A 23,867-nucleotide genomic window follows, 5' to 3' on the forward strand; every position below is an offset into this window, starting at 1 on the left:
ATTCCACATCCGGATGGTACTGGGGAAGAATGCATGTTGGTACACCAAGATGGGGCTCGAGGGATAACAAATCTTAGGTTGTGACCTCTTGTATGTGATGTCAGCAGCACAAGGTGGTATGGTGGTATGTCAACAAGACCATAATAGCCCTTGTACAACATCACAAGCTTGGACGTGTCTCTGCGTTGCTGGAGAGTTGGCCAGTTACATGCACTGGTTTTATTTCATTTTGCTCTTTGTTTTATTTTATTTGTTGATTTGCTTGCTTATGTGTTTGTATTTTGTTATTTATTTAACTCATGAACAAATTTGAAAGTGCCCATGTGAACTTTTTAAGTGCACTCTTTCAGTATTATTTTAGCATGAGATTTCATCAAATGTTAAATCACAGGAGTTACATCACATAAAAATCTTTTCAGCATTAGGTCACAATGGCTGTGACATTTGTTCTTCAGTTAATTATGGCTATATCCCAAGTTACATAACAGTGCATTGCTTGGAAAATAGATATAATGTGGTAGCCAACTCTCTGTGAAATCACTCTAAAACCAGTTTAATGAGTAATGGCACCCCGAAATGTTATCCAATATGATGTTGCTGTTAGTATTTTTCTGGAAATTATAAAAAACAAACTTGATATATCTGTATATCAAGATTGATTCAAGTTTGAGATCAACCAATTGTAACTCACAGACAAAGAAGGATCCAACTCAATGTGAACTTGCTTTCATTGAGTTAAGACACATCTTATTTTACTCTGTGTTTGCTGTCTTGTTTGCTGCTGAGTTCTATTTGACTTGAATTTGTTTTTAAACTATAGCATGCAGTTTTCGCTGGTTGCTTTTAAATTTTGTTGTCTGTCCCTGAAGAATGGCGGTTTATCAGCTCGAAACGACGGGTGTTTTTTTGTCTGTTTGGTTTTGTTTGTCTGCTACATGCACACTGTGCACTGCACAGTGATTTTCATCACTTTACAGTGTACTTTTGTACCCTTTTTCTGACACTTATGTGGGCTCTGGAATTGGCAATTTTTGGACATCAAACTTTTGTTTGTTTTCGGCCTACATTGGTTGTTTGATTTATTGTATCTGTTTCATGTGCACAGTGATTTTCATCACTTTCTCTAGTGTGCTTTTGTATTCCCATTGATTCATTTTGTTTCAACAGATTTAACAGTTCTGTGGGCCTTGGTACTGGTAATTTTTGGCTATCAAACTTTACCTACTTCTGATGCCTATATTTTGCTGTTTTTGTTCCCCCTCTGTGTACCGTCTAGTCTGCATTTTACTTGTTTCCCCACATCAAGTTGGTGTTTTTCTTTCTAAAGATCTACCATTCATAAAGGTTTTTTTGTAATCTGTTGTAATCCTATTTACTGAGATCATGCTGAAAAAATAGTAGGAGACCATAACTCAAACAGCTGTCAATTACTCTATCACCATCTATGCATGTAAACACAGCCAAAAAAGAAAGTCTCCAGTAGTTCCATCCCCATTTAATCAGATTCTGATGAGTTTATGGCAAAATAATTTATATAATAATTTTCTATACACTCTCCTTCAAGATTGATACCAAATTTGATATCAAAAGTTTAATCATCGTGAGCATAGAAACATTTGTTTGGAAATTCGTGCAATTTTAAAAATGATATAGGGAATTGTATCACGTAGCAGAGCTAGCGTGAGTGCCAAGAATTACGCCGCCTGAATAGGCCGGCAGGTTAAAGGTTTGCCCATGCATGTCAAAATGCAAATCAAATACCCGCTCTTTCAATTGTGCGCAGGCAAGGGTACAATGATTCCTGTCACGGGCATGCTTCAGGCCACATAATAAGCTGATACCATGCATTGATTTTTGCGTGGTCAATTAAGTAATTTGTCATTTTTAAAATTGCACGAATTTCCAAACAACGGCTCCTTTGCTCATGATGATTAAACTTTTGATATCAAATTTGGTATCAATCTTCGCAGGAAAGTGTATAGAAAATTATTATATAAATTATTTTGCCATAAACTCATCCGAATCTGATTAAATGGTGATGGAACTACTGGAGACTTTCTTTTTTGGCTGTGTTTATATTGTTTTGGAAGTAAACTATCAGAATCTATCCATTCTTTAGTGTTTACAATGCACTAGCACAAAGTTTTGAAGGTTACATGAAAATTTTCATCTATAAATAAAACCCTTGGCTATTGTTTGCAAAACCTGGACTAAATTAGTCAATCAACAACAAGAAGGACATAATTTTCAGAAGTAACGTTCAAATGTTTTGTAATTCTGACTAGGAGACGGGTTGATCTGGTCTTACGTAAGTTACAACGCACATTCAATGGAATTACAAATTACAAAACCAAATTTGACCCAACTAAATAACTAAATCAAATACTTGAATCAAACTGCAGACAAATATTACAAACACAGTAGTGGATAGAGAAATTTGCTATACACTACGGTGGTTGTAATATTTGTCTGCAAATAATATTAATATGTCATCTCACTTTGACCTGAAGCCTCAACTGTTTACTTTACACCTACCGACTGGTCTTGCAAAACATGTTTACATTTGTATGTGTGAGGGAAAATACAAACGTGTGGATGTGATTGGCTAATTCTATCGTATCAAGAAATATCTGTTTCTCATTGGCTGCTCAAATTAGATGGCACAATGGGCTATTCCAGTTGAAATCCATACACCACCTATGGAATACATGATCTTATTATGAATTTCAAATTGGCTCACCCATTCAGGTAATCCATTTGAAATTTACACTCCCTGTGTGAAAGATCAAGGTCATTATGGGTTGTGTGGAATAGAATGGAATAGCCCAATATGCTACTATACAGGTTTATATTTTCAAAAATAAAATGACCAGGTTTGTATGCTGGCAATTTCAATCTTAAGGCCTCTGATGGTTAGCCACTTTACTAAGTAACTTCTAATCAAGAACTTACTTTATCTTTGAACAAGTTCATTAGGATTGTTGATTTAAACTGTGAATCGTTATGAACCATTCCAACTAAAAACTAAGGTGATTTACTCATGTTTTAGTGATGTTTCACCACTATGCTAGTGGTTTCATCAGACTGGTAACTCTTCACATCTGACTGTTCCTCACATTTGACTGTTTCAAAAAGCAGATAAGACTAACAAGTTGCTGAAAGAAGCCATTTGGATCTGCAGAAAAGGACATGGCATTCTAAACTATGCACTCAACAACATCTTTGACCAACTCATCACACCCTCTACAGTGCTTCCTATTGACCATAAACCTTTTTACCATAAACCATTTACCTTGTTAAAATGACTTTCCAAATCTCTCCTATGTCTTCTCTCCTCCATCATATTTTGTAGTATCTTAGTCTGTGACACAGCCCACTGTAGACTTCTCAGACCCTTCTCCAATGTGTGCTGATGCCACATCTGACGTGCAGCTTCCTGGTTGACTCTGATGATGGTATGCCATCCGGTGAAAGTCTTCTGCAATAGATGAAGGTTGTCAAGTGCAACTGCCCTGTGATGGATAAAGAGAAAAACAATTTACTTCATTTTATTTCATCTGAAGGGGTATAAAACATTGCTCAGAGGGTATTTTTTATATTTTAACAATGTGTGTCTCAATTGAATTGTTGACCTTTTTTCCGCCAAGGTGCTCAAGAATCTAGAAAGTGGTAGTAGTTCACTAGTAAATATAAATTATTACTACGGACTTGTGTCTCCACTAGCCAATGTCATAACCTCATGGTTCATTTTTCATAATAGTGTTGGTATATTTTCGTTGCCTATCACTACCACTCATTTTATATCAAATCATAAATTGAATATTATGAATGCATACGTTTTCAAGATTTTGTACAAATTGGACTTTTGCACACACACCACACGCACACACATTTTATTACAAGGACATACAGCAATTTTCTGTAAATACTAATTGTCTTTATAGACCATTCCTATAATTGGCACTTTCCTGTCATTGATGGGGTGAACATCAATATCACGCCCTGGTTTCGTTACTTTATAATTACATAATACCCTTCTTGCCCTCACTTTCGTTATGTGATATCGATATTCACCCCATCAAGGGCAAGGAAGTGCCAATTATAGGAATGGTCTATGAAGCTCCATCTGTGGTCTCCAACCAAAGTGGACTACAGCAATCTAATTTGACTTGTGCTGACGTACTTAAGACTTATTTTCAGCATGCAAACAAGAAGTTATACAAATTCTAAGATTCATTTTTTCAACAAGAAAACTTTGTTTCTGGCTCATTCATCGATGGGTGAGACAACACTAGGGGTAAACATCACAATCATGCAAAAACAGGCTTCAAAAAGTATGGTCTAGCTGTTAGGTTAAATATTTCATTATTTAATGCTTCCTATTTTTATGTTTTATACAATCAACTTGAAGTTAAGATGTTCAGGAAACTAAATATTTACTGTCTGATCTATTCACTGCTATTTATATCATCATTTTATACAGGAAAAAACATGGACTGTGTAAATTTGATGTTTTTTTGGTCAAAAGAAGTTTTTTCCTAATATGTGACATGATTTGGTCCTTAAAGGCCAAAGGAGGCATTTCTGAAAATTAAGTTACTATAATTATTACCTTATACAAACATTAGGCTATGATATACTGGGAACACAAATAACATACTTGGTTCTAAAGTTATGAGGTTTTGTGATGTGTATTTTAATGTATTTTATTGTTTTTTACTCCATATTTTTTGCCTTTATCTCGGTTTCAAATTTGCCGCCTTTGGCCTTAATGGATCAATTTGTGTCATGTAAAGCTCTATTTCAGAAGTTTTGATAACAATCCTATATAATTTCATTAAATTATACGCGAATAAAGGAATTGCTTTTAGCTGCTGTCGTGCATCCATCTTCTCATTAATCATTGTCTTAAGTAAAGGGTTGTTTTACGCCAAAAATAATGACGTCGCCCGGGTTATATGAGATGACAGATGTACGACAGCGGCTAAAAACAATACCTTTATTCTCATTCTTAAGGGAAGGGGTATGAACGTTTGGACCGTATTTATTGTGGGACATGAGAGCACATCAGACATATCGAATTGCATTCTGAATAAGAAGAATGTCCTTCTGATATCAAATAATTTTGATTTTTTGAAATTCGCAATGTAATACACATTTTATGGCAAATCATTAAAAATAGATATTTTTGATATTTAACAGTACTTGAAGTAAACTTTATAAATCTGATGATTTATACTTAAAGTGTATGTAGGTGGGATGAAAAGCCGATGATCAACTGAAAATTTTGACCTTTCGTATTGAAGATATGGTTTTTTTTCCCAAAACACCAAAAAAAAATAGGTCTTTTGGGAAAAAAATCCATATCTTCAATTTAAAAGGTCAAAATTTTCAATTGATCGTCGGCTTTTCCTCCCAGCTACATACACTTTAAGAATATATCATTAGATTTATAAAATTTATTTCGAGGACTGTTATATATCAAAAATTTGAAAAATATCAAATTTTAATAATTTGTCATAAAATTTGTATTATATCATGAATTTCAAAAAATGAAAATTATTTGATATCAGAAAGACATGCTTCATATTCAGAATGCAATTCGATAGGTGCTCTCATGTCCCACAAAAAATACTGTCGAAACGCCATAAACGCTCATTCTGGATCCCTTAAACACTTCAATTCAAATAAAAATATCATAAGTATACCAAATTTTAATCAAAAATCACACATTTTTAACACATAAGTTTCTCAGGTGCAAACCTGAATGTTGACCAACAGAATGCAGTATATAGGCTCTTATCTGGCCAACAGATCAATTTGCTGGGTAGAAATTTGACCAAAACTAAACTTGCAGTAGGTGTCTTCTTTTGGGCCATTTAACACCAAACTGAGCCTTAATTTATGGACTAAAAATACATATAGAATTGCATTGTTATTTGTACACAATTCATTTTTGGAGCAAGTCAGTGTAAAGACATTACAGTCACTTAATAAAAAATTTGCCAAAAACTAAATGTAATGTACAATGGTAAAATGTTTATCGTTGCCTCAATACCTCTCTGATGATGAACTTATTGACTACTCCTCATATACAGTAAATATAATATCCAGTAGCTCTATTTACCTGTTCCAGTTGTCTTGTTCTTCTCTTTTGGCAGCCCCTAAGATTCTCACATTCACCAACCATCGTCTGAACCAATATGCCTGCATATATGACAACAACAATATCAACATTCTGCATTAACAACACAACTCATATTAAAGTTTTAAACAAATTATGTCAAGCATATCTAGGCATTAACAGCTACAAGCAAACCAATAACGCTTATAAAACTTCAACCAAATAAAGTGTGCTTTTGATGGTATAAGCCAAATCGGCATTGGAAGTTTGCAAAGCATTGTGGGACAGTTTTTGCAGGTTTGGGACACTTTGCCCTCTGACCTATTGGGAAAATTAAAAAAATTGGTTTTTGTGCGTACAAAATATAATCTTAAATGTTTTACAAGCATGAAAACAAACCCAAAAAAACATTATTAGTGAATAAATTAATTATTAAAATATATTTAAAGGTGAACCTCATTGAAAATAAAGTTATATATCAATGGAAAGCTTATGATGTCAGGATACTAAAAATTATTTTGTCCGATTTTTTTGATGGCCATTAAAGCTGAAAAATTAAAAAAATGAATGAATTTTTGGTCTTTTTTAAGGCGCCCAAAAAGCACCCAAATCAATCGTCTATGACCTTGAGAATGCTCGTGACGTAAGCTCAGGGTTCGCAGTCACGTGATCCTACTCGGAAACATGTAAACAAGACTTGCTTCCTGTACTTTGCAAGCTGCCCGGCAAGTCTGATTTTCACAATAAAGCCTGAAATTAGAGGAATCTTCAAGTTGCTGGTTCCTTCTATATATATTAGAAATAATAGAATTATTGTCAGCACATAAATTTTCCGTAAATTTTGACAAAATCAGTCATAACTCGCTGGGTATAATTGGGTAATTGAGTTTGAATTTCGCGCTGGGATCAATTCCATGCACAAACTTGCTGCTACCGCTCATGTCATGGACTGAATAAACATGATCGAAAAACAAATTACATACTTGTTTGTGACATTTCTATTCTTGATTCATTTGAAAATATCTGATATTTAAAAATATCGTCTTGCAGTAATCAAAAAATTAATAAAAAAAACCGCCGATTTCATCAAATCCAGCCCATAAAGGTTTTCATATTTAGCGCATTGCGGTAAATACACTCTTTCCACGCAATCACGATTGAAAGAAACATACTTTATTATAAAATAAGTACAATTGAGGCTTAGTAGATGGAATTCTGAAATCTGAATAAAATTAAAATATTGTCACTTGTGTCACGATTCTTTAATGAGAGTACAATCAGTGTACGGTACTGAAAAAGTGAAACATTCATGTTTTATGGATTTATACCGAACACGATATGCGTGAAATTGCTGCTGAAGAAATAGCGTTTACCCGACCAAGGTGGATATGCTAAACACAGCGAGTCGCCAAGTTAGTCCCTACGGTATAGCAATTGCGGTGCGGTGTGTGTTGCAGCAGATTTGATCAAGTCTGCTTTTGTATGCATTTTCGCAATTAAGCTTGAAATTAGAGGAATATTCAAGTTGCAAATAATAGAATTATTGTCAACACATAAATTTTCCGTAAATTTTGGACAAAATCAGTCGAAACTGGCTGGGTATAATTGGGTTATTGAGTTGAATTTGGCGCTGTGATCAATTCCATGCGCAAATGCTTGCTGCGACCGGTGACCGGTCATGGCATAATAAACATCAAATTAAATACTTGCTTATCAAGTGACATTCCCTGTTCTTGATTCATTTTAAAATATCTGATTTCTAAAAATATTGTCTTGCAGTAATCAAAAAAGATTTCATTAAATCCAGCTCATAAACAGGTTTTCATATCTAGCGCCGTGATCATCCCCGTCGGATATCATTAATTGCGAAAAATATTCTGTCCATGAATTGGCAATTGAAAGAAACAAATACTTTATAAATACAATTTAGGCTTGGTAGACCGTTATTTGATGGAATTCTGAAATCTAAATTATAATATTGTCATTTCTGTCACAGTTCTTGATGATAGCACAATCGGTGTAGCCCTACTGAAAAAGAAAAACATCCATATAATTGTTGTATGGATGATGGTAGTAGCGAAATACTAAAGAAATTGCAGGAGCTGATGTCTGCGAGGCGGATATGCCCAAACAGCGCTAGCCTTCGTCTTCCGGGAGCACTTCTCTGTGTATTAGCTGATTTGATCAATCGTTCCTTGATATTTGGAACATTTACAGGAATAAATTTTGCTGATGAAGTAGCAATAAGTTGGAAATATCAGAATGTGAATATCAAATCGGTCATTTTGTCTGCAAGTACAGTACAGTCGCGGATACCGAACACTCGGCGACTGAGTCACTGAGTTCATCCCGTATGTATCTACGAGTTCGCCTATCATACATGACCGGTTGTAAAGCTAAGAAATAATTTAAAAATCCTGTACATGTACCTTATTCTATTCCTTCATTTTCTCATTGTGATAAGTTTATCTCAACTTGGTGTGACGATCTGAACTGGTAGCACTAGCAGTTATTTTTTTGCAATCTGTTTTCATTCCGGTTCTTGGCGAATCTTCGCTCTTCGTGCTTTACTGTAATATTCCCTATGCATATCGTGGATGGCTTGGCCTATCCCAAATCACCCGCCAGCACTTTTTCCATTTTTATCCACACACTTTATTCAGGAACTTCATTCTTGATTTGATCATGATGTTTCCTTCATGTTATTCTTATTTTATTGAAGATATTTTTCATGTAAAGTAAGTTGACAATGACTTAATTCGTACATTGGCCCGATGCATGCCACAGTAATGCATGGACATTGTGTTTACAATCAAACCGGAAGTAACTGTGTGTCCCCGAGCTGACGTCATCAATGAAAGCGCCCAATTTGAACGATTTCGTTTTGTAATTTAGGGGGGGTGCCAATATCCAATCTTTGCATGGATATTTTGTCTAGCCTAGTACGTTAGGCAAATAAAAAATATTCTTTTCTGCTTCCTGACATCATAAGCTTTCCATTGATATATAACTTTATTTTCAATGAGGTTCACCTTTAATGATAACATTATGACAATAATAAATTAATTAATAATAATTACAGCAATTTTCCAGATATGTACTTGAAGCAAAAATTAGGTAAATGAGTACATATAATTATTCTTCATCCCTACTCTAATGGCTAAATTTCTTGATCTAAAGATAAGGTAATGCAAGCAGTGTAACTCAGGAAACACCTTCTTTAGCAATGACTCAAAATGTGAACTGCTCCCACAAAAATGAGTGTAAAGTTGCCAGTCGATGGAAAAATTCAACGGAAGGAAAGGAATATAGAGGAAATATCGACCAAAGCAAGAAACCTAACATGTTTGGTATCTGATATATGCTGATGATCTCTGACAAATGTACATTGTATCATCACCTTCACCGTTCCATCCAGAGTGTAGCAGCCTATATTGCCAAAGCTCTTAGGTGAGCAACACATTTTCTTTGGGAAGTGGTTTAAATTTCACTCAAATACTAAAGCTGGTATATATATATTATTATTTTGAAGCAGTTTGTTTTTACCTAGGTTGGTCCGTAAGGGACACAAGCTTGGGTCAACGATCCATATACTTATGCAAAATGCTAAAACCAGGCTAACTATAGCAGGCTGACTATAAAAGCACATTGGCCCATATATTTAAAAAGAAATAAAGCAAGAAATAGAAAGTTGATTTGCATTAAATTAGGTGACCCAAACTGTTGGTTTTAAACAAAATATTTGGCAACAGGGACAAAACCTAACAATAAGTTTGTTTAATATGTATATAGAGGTCAGCTAGTTTGTGATTCTGGGAAACATCAACAAGTCACCCCGCAAGCAAAGGTTTGTTCCTATATAAGGTAATGTTTACTCCATTTAAATAGACTAAGTACTTTACAGCACCTACTTGTGTACTATTGGCATACACATTTTGCCTTTTTATTTAATAGTCATAGTTGCACGATATTAAGTTTTTCAACCACTGTCATAATCATAATAAGAATAAAAATATATGTGATGTGACCATGTAATATCAGTGGCTTATCAGTTGCCTGGGTACATATTTTCCCAATTTGCATCATTGTAGCCCAGTATGTTCAGTGGCATATACATGTACCTGGCAAATTTTAAGGACTTAAAGTAAAGTTTTCCTCCCCACCTGTTCAAAAAATGACTTAAAGCTCACAAACATTTGCAATCTTACATCATTTTGGATCATAATCAATGCGAATTTGGGTGTTAAGAAGATGCACACTAAAATATTAATCAAGTTCTGCCTGATAGTTGAGCTGGTCTGCGTAAGAACCATGGGAGGGGGTAACACTCTACCTCCCCACCCACCTAAATATGCTACTTTGCAAATATAAGTCTTGTATTGAAAATCAGTCTATAGCTTTTCTAAATATCTGATTTATATGGTTTAACATTTTGACAGGCAATTGAGACTTATTTTAATACAACTAATCCCAAAGAAAAATTTAAATCAATCAAAAAATTAATAAATCTAATCTAACAATGCATCTTGCATCGGATTTTTGAACAAATAAAAAATACAAGAAACAAACCTGTAAATAGTTTTTGCCAGAGGAGGCTTAAAGGCATTCCTACAATGCACTATGATTGGGAAATTAGATCAATATAACCTAATTTTAAAGGCAAAGTCCCCATTGCCACACACACAAAATGGTAATTTTAAAACTGCAGCCAACAAGCTAATGACTGATATTTGATTTTCTTATAGGAAGAAACATTCATATTGTCCCATGCATTAATTTTATTCATAAGTCTCAATATTTTGAATGTTAAATAATAGGATGAAAACACCAGATATTTGCATACAATCCCAATAAAAATTATGGTCAACTGTACCACATGTGTACAAAAGCCAGACATACCAAGGTCAGAAACCCCATTGGGTTATGGGAATGTCTTTAAACATCCTCTGCGTTTTTGCCTTATACATGAATGTCAACCATCATACTCATTTACACTAATCATATAATATACCTTAGTAACAAGTTCCTCCTGCCTGTCTAGTGGTGCAGAATGAAGTAGATCAAGAAGTTTGAAGGCCCACAGGATGGAGGTAGTTCTTCTTGGACTCTTGCCATTAGGACTCAGGCTTGACAGAGATGAATTAGATCTATAACAAAATAATAATACATGAAAAATTCAATACAATCCAAATTAACAGGTACTTACAGTTTTTGATCAGTGATATATAAAACACAAACTTAGGGTTTCAACAGTTCAACATCAGTATAAGTATAAAACTCTCAATCTTTTGTCAGGATTAGCTCTAATTTCTTCAAGACAAAACCATGAGTTCTATATGTAGACTGCACCTTGTCCCTGGACCGTGTCTACAGAATATCATGTGGGCTGCCCCTTGCCCAGTGACATATAAGTAGATTTCCATGTAACTACCGTACTTACGAGATGGTGTCAGAGCTCATCCTGTGAGAGATTTAAAACAGTTTTATACTTGAAAACCTGTTGAAACTTTCAATTTGTATCATGAATACTAGCTGTAATTGTATAAGCAATTATACAATTTAATTAACAAAATAATTTGAATAATACAATTAAGCTATTTACCTAATAAACTGCACACTAGCACAATTAAACATAAGTACCAGAGTCCTGTTTATCAGAGGACAGTCTGTGTAGCTCAGTAGTTAGAGCGCTCACCCTGCAAGCGAGAGGTCTGGGGTTCAAGTCAATGCACAGGCAGGTATGTCCGGAGTTTTTACTTTAGTTTATCTGCCTATGCATGTTATTTTCCCACTCGTAATTTCATGTTTAATTGTGCTAGTGTACGATACGCGATTCTTCTTTCAACTGTGTAACAATTTATGTTCATCTTCCACGAAGCATGAATGCCATCCATACTTGGAAGCAATCAAAATTTCCATTTCTTAAAATCCACTTGAAATAATAGATCACATTGGATTTCATTCTATTCTAAAATAATACTAAGAAACTGAAACAAACTTACAAATTCACATCCTGTGCAGTCCTTCTCTCTGGTGACAACTTTTGCTGATGCATCTTTTGACTTAGGTGTTTTAATCCCTATAAAAAATATTTAAAAAATATTTTTAAAATGTTTCTACAGTAGGCTTACAGTCTCCAGTTCACCAAGGGGACCAATAGATTCCACCAGATCCCAAATTTAGAGCAGTAAATATTGTTTTATAGCCTTCAACAATATATATTCTTTGTTCATTGATTGGTTAAAATGTAACTCAGATTAAATGCCTGATGAAACTGCCATATTTTAGCTGCAGTTCTGTGCTGTTATGTGTGCTTAGCAAGACAACATAACTTGCTACACATTAATACCCCGGTTCCGGTACTAAAATCCTGTGTATGTGGTGAGTTGCACTGACCATTAGGAACTGTGATGCGGCAATGAGGTCAGAGGGAAATAGTAGTACTATTCCCGCGGGAAAGTACTTCCAATAGTTCCCCATTCCCTCATCCCTTTACAAAATACTATTTTTGGTCACATGATACTCGTTTAACCAATTAATGAACAAGAATATATTAAAATGAAGGATATAATTTCAAATAACTTCACATAGTATTCAAGCGTGATAAAATAGTAAGAACTGGTAAACGGGCAGTTAAAATTGAGAAAAAAGGCAAGTTATTAAAAGGGCGAGATTACCAAGAAGCCCTCAAGGCCAGTTACAGGATGTCAACAAGGCGAGGTATGGAATCTACAGATACAAGGACGAGTTAGAAAATTATGCGGAAAAGTCCATGTGTACGTGCAATATTAAGCATGTCCATCCGACCTTGTTCAAAATAATTTGCACTGGACGTTAAGTAGTACACACATTTTTTTAAAGAAATTTTGCATTTATTTTAGTCGTGAAGGAGTCTCATTGACATTAGCCTTCAGGAAAAAATATTACAAAGCTTTTTCTTGAAATAACCATAACTTGCCACAAGAACTACAACAATATTACAACATTTCAATTTTGAGTGAATGAATTAAAGAAATCGCTGTCCTTCAAGTGCTAATGTCACCAACCACTCCGTTGGTCACGTCCTGAGTTTACTATCTTGATGTGTTATGAAGATCCAGTACGCCATGTATGCAGTGTTATGAACATCAAATATTCAACTAAATATTTTTATCATTTAAAATGTCTTATTAAAATGGGCTATCAAAAATCTTAGATTTGTCACAAATGCAGCCTTGGTGATGAAAAAAAAATCAGAATTCTGACAAATCATTGATGGCATCCTCGTCAGCGAAAATTACAATTTACAATATTGCTTAAATATGCCTTAATCACTTCTATCCTGAATGACCAACAACTTGATCTAAGGTATCTCATCCAAAAGACTAATTGTAACTTGCCCATATAGGTTTGGAGTGATTGAATTGTACCCAGCAGATATTGAGTGCTGTGCCATGTTTTCAAAAACTGAAACTGATGATTAATGCTCTAAATGCTGGCCATAGTTCTAATTTTTAATACATTTTCTCAAAATATCAAGAGCTATCTCAAGAACCACCGAACCAATACTAGGCTTACTTGTACTCATTGTAATACATTTTTCATGCTGATTCCAAAAATGGTCATGGAAATGTACTCTGAAATTTTTGAATTTCTAAAGATAATGTGAAACTTGTCATCTGCAGTCGACACCTGCATGGAGAGGGTTAACTACTAAACTTCTGAACTAAAAACTAGTATATTCATATGCAACTTTGTACTCTCCACATATTCTGTGATTTGTAGGTGGCATGTATGCATCACTGAAACACTGGTGAAGGAGTTTCATTGACATTAGCCTTCAGAAAACAATATTACAAAGCTTTTTCTTGAAATAACCGTAACTCACCACAAGAACTTCATTTTCTCAAAATATCAAGAGCTACAATGTATCTCAAAACCACTGAACCAATACTAGGCTTGATTGTATGCATTTTAATGCATTTTCCATGCTGATTACAAATATGATCATGGAAATGTACAATTCTGAATTTTTTGAATTTTTAAAGAAAAGGTGAAACTTCCCTCTTGAAGAAAGGTAAACTACTATAAGCTTCTGGTAGTATTCAGTATTCATATGTATTTGTCAAGCAGCACTGTCCATCACCGCCCACCATTATAGATACAATCATGAATTGTAACTAGAATTATGCGGTTCATAATTAAGGTGGCCCACACAAAAAAACATTTGTAAATAACAAAGGTTTTTAAATACATTTATGCAATTGAAGCCAAATAATTCACAAATGTGCAAACATGACATAAAACTATACAGCACATGAGGCCACCATACCCTGTCACCCCACCAAGATTTTGAAGTTGATTAGTTTTTGTGTTTAAGCTGCAGAGTGGATAATTGAATATCCAGTAAAATATGCAAATAAGCTCATTAATATTCATAAATATGCAAATAACATGACACAAAACTATACAGCACACAAGGCCACCACATTCTATCACCATACAAAGTTTGAAGTTGATCAATTATTGCATTTAAGCTGTAGAGAAATGAAAATTGAGGTAAAATATGCAAATAAGTCCATTAATATTCATAAATATGCAAACAACATTACAGCAGGCGGCCAACCTGTATCATAACATAAAACCCTGACAAAACATTGTTGTGGGAGTCAAAAAAATCAGAATAAGTGGTTATGCACGGTCTTATCTACAATAGCTGCCCTATATACATTTGACAATGTGACACCTGGCAGCTTTTGCAGATAGGACCTTGTACTAACCCCACAAAATATGTACCTTATTAGCTCTCATCTGACTGGATTGCACAGGCTTTCTCAATTGTTGACTCTGTTGCCTTGTCTTTCTTGTGTGTACTACCTGCTCAATGCCATTCCTTTGTGTTCCAACACCATTGAAACTACTCAGTCTGTGTGAATCTGCTGCTGTCATAGATCTCAAACCATGTTGTTCACTCCTGGTTTTTGCTACATAAGGTTGATTAACCCTAGAATTTGTCTTATATGTTGGCTCTCTTGCTGACACATCACTCACTGTTGATTGTAAATCTTCTAATAGAAAGGTACCAGAAGAGTTAACCGATGTATTGATGTCCAACAGATCATTATATTTAAGACTAGTATCAAAGTCATTTTGCATAGATTTACCCTGGGTATCAGCTGCTGTATTGTGATGTTGGGAGGTGCTATTTGGAATGTCTGAGGTGTTTCTGCGGTTTCTGTAGGAAGATTGGAGTAGTGTTTTAGATCCATGCATTTGACTTGCTGCAGCATCTTCACTTACTCTGCTCTCAGCCTGTGTTAATCTTTCACTTGATACTGATGACCATTTATGTCTAACAGTTGACCTTTGGCCTAAGTATCCTTCAGGAACCATTGCCGACTGTGACAATGTCTTATGTGTGACATTGGACGGACTAGTTTTTTGACCTTTACCCTGTGACCTTTGCACTCTTGACCCTGTGTCAACATCCAAGGAATATCTGAGCGGAGATGTTTTCCCTATTGATGCCTTTCTTTGGTGTTCTAAAACATTTGAAGAAGAATGACCTTGTCTTGCTATAAATTGAGAACCATCATCAACATTGGATGCCATCCAACCGCTTGACTGATCTCCTGAAATATTTCCATTTGTAAACTTTCTAGTGGAAGACATAATAGATAAATTTGGATGACTAGTGGAAGATATCTGTCTGGAAGAAGATGAATTGAGCTTAAAATTAGAAAAAGTACTTCCCTTTCCCTGAGGTGATGTTCTACATGTAGTACTAGATGGTAAGGCAGATGAGGATATGGAAGAACTATGATGACTTTTAGCTGATTTTGTTTTGGCATCTGCACTTTTGACTTTGGTTTCATTTTGTGTATCTTCTTTCCGACGATAAGAAGCGTAGGATTTATCATGTTCAAGTTCTTTGGCGACATATCTTATACTTCTCCAGATACTAGTATCACTGTCATGACTAGTTAACACATCATGTGTTGCAGCTTTTGTCTTTGAGTCAGATAGGAAGTCAAAATCAGAATCGCTGCCATCTTTACTCTTATAGTAGCCACTTTGTGTAGGAAATATTGCACTTTGTGGTGGCTCAGAGGATGATTGATCTGAGATGACAGGTGCAGTGGTATTAGACATAAGCAGCATTTGAACGTTATCTTGGGAAGCAGGAAGACTGTGTGATGATGATAATGGAAGAAAACCATCAGAGTTGCTTCTTGAACTACCATTATTTGTCCTAAGCATTGCTCTGCTCTTTGTCTGACTCTCAAGATCTTCATGGTACTGAGCGTATAAGCTCTTCCCTGGGTCTTCTTCAGCTATTTTGTAATCATATGAATGGTAGACTTTGTCTCTTTTGGAAGCATCTGCATGTTTTATACTACTACTTGGTAATAATGAAGACATACTTGTGTGCTCGCTGGTTCTTGTATTTTCAAACAATTCTGTTGATGTTATCCCAGATTTCTGATTGTATTTATCATTGGCATGAAGATCATCATTACTATATAACCTTTTTTCAAGTTGCATTTCACCTTGAGTATCATTTTCATCACTAACCAAAGTCTGCAATCCTCTTTTTGATGACAAAAACATTGAATGTCTTGCTGCTAGATTTTCCAAAATTAATTCATCTTTAAATGCATCAGCTTGTGATGCTCTGGAGAAAGAGAATCTGCTTTCAACTTCTGATGGTATATCTTCCCCAGGTGACATTTTCTGACTTACAGTTGATCTGAAGTTTTCTTTATCAGCATGATACCTGTTATCCACTACATAACGACCACCTGACGATACTGATCTATCATTCATCTCAAAAGGACCACTGTCGTGCAATGTCTTCGTTTGATGCTCTAACCTCTGTCTCTTCCACAAGTGACTGCTTTGAAAAGATGATTCTTCTTTAGAGTACTTGAATTGTTTAGCTTGGTTACCACGGTAATACGGTAAAGCGCTGTACATCTCTGCAGGTTTAGGGCTACGAATGAAGATTTCCTGAACTGTGAGATGAAAATTAATGAAAACAAAATATTACATTGGGCTCAAGTTGAAATTATACTCCTACACAGGGAGTGTGAATTTCCTGGGAGTGTTGGTTACCTGAATGAGTGACTCCATTTGAAATCTACACCCCCTGTGTGCGAGATTGAAATATATATGGATTTCAACTAATATAGCCAATTAACTATAAAATATTACATTAACAATATTTGTGAAAATTATCATTCATCAAGGTAGTAAAACTATAACATTTAAAATGCCAATCTAAACATCTGGAAAATTTTCACATCAAAATTTTAAACAAAGAAAATAGACAGTGTGAGAGGGGACTCAAAGAAGCAATTTATTCAAAAAGGGAGGAAACTTCATTCAAGGGTAGAGTAAAGGAGACACATTCATCCACACCCAATTTGAGATTTCTTGACACTTATGATGTATTCTTTCACTTGAAACTGATAAAATACAACTTTTAAATATTTCCTCCCATATTTTTTTTGTTTTATTTATTTAAAAATCATTATTTCACTCTTTCCAACTCTAAAAAGTCACATGGCTCAAGACAGTTGAAGTAAATTGGCCAGAAATAGGTACTTAGAGATTCAGCCGCACACATGATTTTAACAATTAGAGTATAATGTTCAAACCTGAAGTTGAAACACTTTTATGTGAATGACAGATTTTCAAGCTACTAATTCAAAACCTTATGGCAAGAATCTTATATGAATTGCATACATGTATATAAAATTATTAAAATCAGAAATGAGGAATTCATTTAAATGGCAATTAAAGGGTATAAAACTTTTGTCTGCTTTTAGTGCACCGTAATTCAAAATAATTTAAGAATCTGAGTGGCATTTGACTGCAAATCTTTGTTTTGTTTACACACATTAATTGCTGGCGTTAACAACTTACCAAAATACAACTTAATAAATTAACAGCATTGGACATACATGCAGGCTTCGGCCTTGTCTCATGTGTGTGACATGAGGCAAAGTGTGCAAGTAATCACAATTATTTCGCATTCCAATTATCAAATAAATAATGTTAAATAAATAAATAATACCAAATATTTGTTAAATTACAATTATCAATCTCAGAATAAAAATGTGACACAAACAAATACTGGTTAGGTAACATTTAACAAAATTATTCAAATGGCTGCAAAACAATCATGATATGTGAACGTGATTCATACAATCTTCTATAGCGAGAACCCATCAGAGCAAGCGTTAGAAAAATCTAAACCAAGCATTGATTGTGTCAAATGTGCACTCCGCGTACTACACGCAGTGCTTGCGGATGTGTTCGCGTCGCGTAGGCTTGATTAATTTTTGGGCGGGTTGATGCATATATTTGGTTCTATTTTCCCAACATTTTTACTGATAATTTTGTTAAATAAAAACAGCAAAAATCACATGTTTTTTTTTTTTCTTCTCGTGTATGAAATAGATTAATGAACGCATATTTCTTGTTGCTCGAGAATTACAGGGGGGGGCATTAGACGCATCAACATCAGCGTAAGTGCATTATTTTGTCAAATTTATCTCCCAACAAGTAATATGCGTTCATTAACCTATAATTATATTGTAGGTTCTCATAAACACAAAACGTTTTAGAAATAAAGTTTAAAATGGGCATGTGAAATCTAAATCAATATATTACTGAAAAATAACATCTTAATATTTTGCAAAAGTTCATTCTACAAATCAAACTTGCTTGATTTATTGCTGTGAATGAGTTATGTACGTTTTACAAAAGTGTTGTTGTTTCATCCCTCTTTACAGCATCGCTCAAGAACCACAAGACCTACAAAAGTATATCTGTGATATTTAAATTCTTCTACCCACTTGCTATGAAATGATCAATGCAATTATGTTCCTCTCTTTCAACCAGAAGTCAGTCACAGCACAAAAAGGAAATGTATTTAGACACCAATAACAGATCAATGAATAATAATTGAAGAATTATTTTAGGAATTGATTTTCTGTTATCTGTGGTAGTGTTAAATAGGATATGATTCAGAGAGAGATAAGAATATATGTGACATGTGCAGGTGGATACGCCTTTACAGGATTGTGTAAGAATAATGCCCGATGTATACTTTTTATTTGATGTAGACTATTAGATGTCTTCGTTACTTATTCCCATTCTATTTCTAGTCATGTTTAATTTCTAAAGAATGTTTGCTGATGTAAAATCAATAATATATTTCCACCATACATTCAACATCAAATATAATTGATTTTCTGTCAACAAAAATTCATTAGAAGATAAAAATGAATTGAAATAGATTAAATAATGAATACTTCTTGAACGAATAAATTCTATGTCGCATATAAATTTGCAGTATATATGGCCCTTAAATGGACTGAGTATCAAGGGCTTAAACCAGAATTCAGTGGCTATGCCATAAATGTCTACATGAATTATGAATTTATTTGTACAATAACAACATGAATCTATTTGGTTCCTTATCTAAGCAACTATTCAATTAACTTTAGATGAGCAATGTTTGATTTAAAAATGTTTGAATTAACAATTCAATTAACTTAGTTATGTTTGAATTGTTTTATAATTGAAAACTGTATTTCGGTTCTTTAAAAATCCAAAATAAAATCCATGTACGTTATAAATTAAGGATATTCAGCTTTAACAAAGTGTAATTTGACTGATGTTGAGTTCAAATTTACCCCATTCACATAGTCCATCATTCCTTGGTTCCCATTTAAAAATCAATGCCTACAATTACATTCAAAAATCAGAACAGCACATCTCTTCCAAATAAAGTAGATCTTATAAAACAAGCTTAATATTTTCTTGACCAAACAAGGAATCTCACCAGATTTTGAATACAGTTTCTCTCTCTCACTTTTCCACTGCTCCATTCTCTCCACAGTATCAACACTATCAGTAGATAATTCACTTAAGTGCATTGACCCCTCATTGGTTGCTATGGTGATAAAGCTGTTGTCAGGGTGATCATCTGAACTTCTCTCCTCCTTGCTTGTCACATTTTGGATATTGGTGGTAGATCCATGCTTTCTTTTTAAATTGACATGATCCTATGACAGTCACACACAAAAGAATTGATAAATAAAACATGTAAAATATGGGCTACTGAACACATTTGGGTCTAATGAACCGAAATTGGGAAAAATTACATGTTTGGAGCTATGAAAATTCCAAATTTTCCCAACTCTTGGATTAAGTGTACAATATTGGGAGTCTTAAATCAAAGTGAGGCTCAAGAACTGGAGCATGATCCCAAACTGACAGTCGACTTCAGAACAGCCAGAGAACCTGACAATAGGAATTTTGACTGTCGCGTATATACCCAATTACCCATACACCCTTTTCATGTCAGTGCACCTCAATCAAGTTTTTAAACCTAGGCAACTTCTACCTTACCCTATAAGATAGATGTCCCTTGCAGTTGGAAGAAGTAAATTTTTGGCATATTTAAATATTCTACAATGCACAAGATGGAACGTTTTATATAAATTCATACATGTACAAATTCATAAGTGTAAAAGTTTTATATAAATTTGCACATGTATAAATCTCCATGCACAGTCTTACCAGCTACCTGTTTCCAGTTAAAGCACAGAAATTTTGTATTCCAACATTACAAGTTCTGTAACACTACTTGTTGGTTGCTACAAGTATAATGATCCCAGGCAAATGACACCTACACATGATTCTGTTACCACATAGTAAGTCTTCATTTCATGTTGAGGTAAGATGTATTGTATTCATAGCAAACATACAACATCAATAAACATACAACTTTGAGTATAAACAAATAAAACCCCAAGCCACTTTAAATGTAAGTCACAAAGTCAAACTCTTCACAAAATACTATATATTCATACAGTATTTGAAATGGAGTTTTGTCAGAAGATATCACACACTTCCCACAATGCATTTCAACTTCAATTTTCTGTACTGATTTGCTATCTAGTACAACATGGGTCGATAATGATAAAATGTACATCAATGAACAGAACACTTGTATTCAGCTCTTGCAAAACATACATTGACTCCCGACCCATGTTTAGCCAGTATATTCTCAAAATGAAAACAAAGGGAACCCGTACAAAGTAATGGGAATGTCACTTGATGAAATGAAGAGATGCATCATGTTGCAAGGGATTCTGGGAGGAATTTAGTGAACTATATGAAAACATTACTGAGAGTTGGTAGAAAGTTTTGACAGTAGAAATAGTTGGCCAACCTTGGCGTGTTAGTGACCTTGGCATTGTGCAAGCTCCAGGGGGTGGTTTCCACTGATCAGGAAAAGTAAACACTTGTTTGACAAAATTAAATGGACCTGAAAAAGTCTAGGCTGAAATACTAGTAGTGTAGTCTATTTTGCGAACTTATATTTGAGGAGAAACATTACCCTTTAGTTTGATACCTAATCATGTGTTGCTCTTTCACTTGCCTACATGTGTTTGTCTGTCTGTTTGTTTGTTTGTTTGGGGGTTGGGTCTGGTTTGTTTTCCTTGGTATTGAGTGTTTAATTTAATTGTCAGGTGGTGCAACATCTTCTCAGGCTTTTGCTTTTAGTTGCACCTCCCCCATCTTGTAATTATAAAATGTTGTTGGTTGTTTATGTGTGATTTTAATTGAAATAAACACCATCACAGCGTCTTCATTCAGCGTAGTGATGTTTACAATCCTCCAGTCACATGCTAATGGGTGGTCAAGTGTCAGCAGAACATTGTATATGGCAGGCAGCTAGGTCATATTCCTACACTGAATGAAGACGCCATGATGGTGTCGTAAGCTACAAAATATGCTTATCCCCCATAAATTGTAATGCTTCTGCTGCGACTGCTGCGGTATCTCCAGGGTACCCCAATAAGTATTTTCCTACACAACATACCAATAATCAAAAATTTAGTAAGACCACTTTGGAGAAGAATGTCCCTCACCCTTAACCCTAACACTGACCCAGGTTTTTTGCTATCGGAAGTCACAGAAGATCCGAAAAAGTGAAGAAGAAGAAGAATTTTTGACTTGGCACCCCCGGGATTTGAACCTTTGACCCCGCATGCCAACCACACGATCGCGGACCGGGAGCTACACGGGTTATTGCTGCCCGGCCAGCAATTCCGTGAGCATTTGACACTTAGGGTGATTGCGTCATCGCAGACCCTGGGATGCATGCATGCGCAGAATTTTTCATCGTGATATTCTGTGGTATTTTTGGGTGTAAGGGTTAACATAGGCTCTAATCTGGAAAAATACATCTTAACTAACCCTAACACTGACCCAGGTTTTTTGCTATCGGAAGTCACAGAAGATCCAAAAAGTGAAGAAGAAGAAGAATTTTGACTTGGCACCCCGGGATTGAACCTTTGACCCCCGCATGCTAACCACACGATCGCGGACCGGGAGCTACACGGGTTATTGCTGCCCGGCCAGCAATTCCGTGAGCATTTGACACTTAGGGTGATTGCGTCATCGCAGACCCTGGGATGCATGCATCGTCGTCCGTATTCCATAGTGGCGTATAGTGGGGCGCTGAATAAACAACTTTTCGAGAAAATCGGGTTTGAAGAAATGCCAATTTAAAATCGAGTTGTGTAAATCAGACATTCATTATATTTTGTAAATGATGTGAAATTTCTGTAGTAAACTAAATAGATTTTATTGTTATATATTTTTCAAAAGAAATAAATACATACTAATGCTGGCAAACTGACAATAAAACTATACGTCACTATGGAAAACGAACAAAACGCAATACCCTAACCTTACGTTACACGCCACCTCGGTCGCCGTGTAATCCCTATGGCGTTACTTTTTCGTCTTTCAGATTCCATAGTGGCGTATAGGTCCGATACGCTGACGCCACTATGACATACGATGTTTTTCATTTTGCCGATATTTCATAATTATAAAATGTGTATAAAAAGTGGCGTATGGTCGATCACGCCACTATGGAATACAAAAATGTCACTTTGTAACTATACGCCACATTTAATTAATTAATTACTAATTAATTAGCTAATTATGACTGATGAGACTTAGAAAAAAAGAAAGAGAACATCATTAAAAACATATGTGCCAATTTTCAAAAAAATGACCAAAAATCACTATACGCCACTATGGAATACAGCCGGCGACATGCGCAGAATTTTTCATCGTGATATTCTGTGGTATTTTTGGGTGTAAGGGTTAACATAGGCTCTAATCTGGAAAAATACATCTTAACTAACCCTAACACTGACCCAGGTTTTTTGCTATCGGAAGTCACAGAAGATCCAAAAAAGTGAAGAAGAAGAAGAATTTTTGACTTGGCACCCCCGGGATTCGAACCTTTGACCCCCCGCATGCTAACCACACGATCGCGGACCGGGAGCTACACGGGTTATTGCTGCCCGGCCAGCAATTCTGTGAGCATTTGACACTTAGGGTGATTGCGTCATCGCAGACCCTGGGATGCATGCATGCGCAGAATTTTTCATTGTGGTATTCTGTGGTATTTTTGGGTGTAAGGGTTAAAGGTTCTTGACCCGATCAACAGCTTTATCACCAATTTTTCTTTTTCTCATTATCCCTGTAAATTTTAATGCCCAAGATATGTTTCATTTAAATGTTGTGTACAAAAATGTGTTGAATTGTGGTGACAACAGACACCTAAATGTAGGTACCGGTACTTAAAACTACTGAAATTTTATATCCTGTCCCCTTAATATAAATTTCAAGGTTATCATTAGCAAGACCTAGTGTTTTTTGA

The 23,867-nt window shown here is 35.1% G+C and overlaps 1 protein-coding gene across 1 annotated transcript in view; it reads right to left on the minus strand.

Annotated features, from left to right (window-relative positions):
• Nucleotides 1–16,525, minus strand: part of LOC140157592 (uncharacterized) — a 120,052-nt gene extending 103,527 nt beyond the window's left edge. The window contains exons 1-5 of the mRNA XM_072180831.1: nt 14,900–16,525; nt 12,127–12,203; nt 11,136–11,271; nt 6,128–6,207; nt 3,293–3,512 (exon numbers count right to left, since the gene is read on the minus strand). Of these exons, the coding sequence (XP_072036932.1) occupies nt 3,293–3,512; nt 6,128–6,207; nt 11,136–11,271; nt 12,127–12,203; nt 14,900–16,525 (2,139 nt within the window). The remainder of the gene's footprint in view (nt 1–3,292; nt 3,513–6,127; nt 6,208–11,135; nt 11,272–12,126; nt 12,204–14,899) is intronic.
• Between the last annotated feature and the right edge of the window lie 7,342 nt (nt 16,526–23,867).

This window comes from Amphiura filiformis, chromosome 7 (genome assembly GCF_039555335.1).
Source record: "Amphiura filiformis chromosome 7, Afil_fr2py, whole genome shotgun sequence".
NCBI lineage: Eukaryota > Metazoa > Echinodermata > Ophiuroidea > Amphilepidida > Amphiuridae > Amphiura > Amphiura filiformis.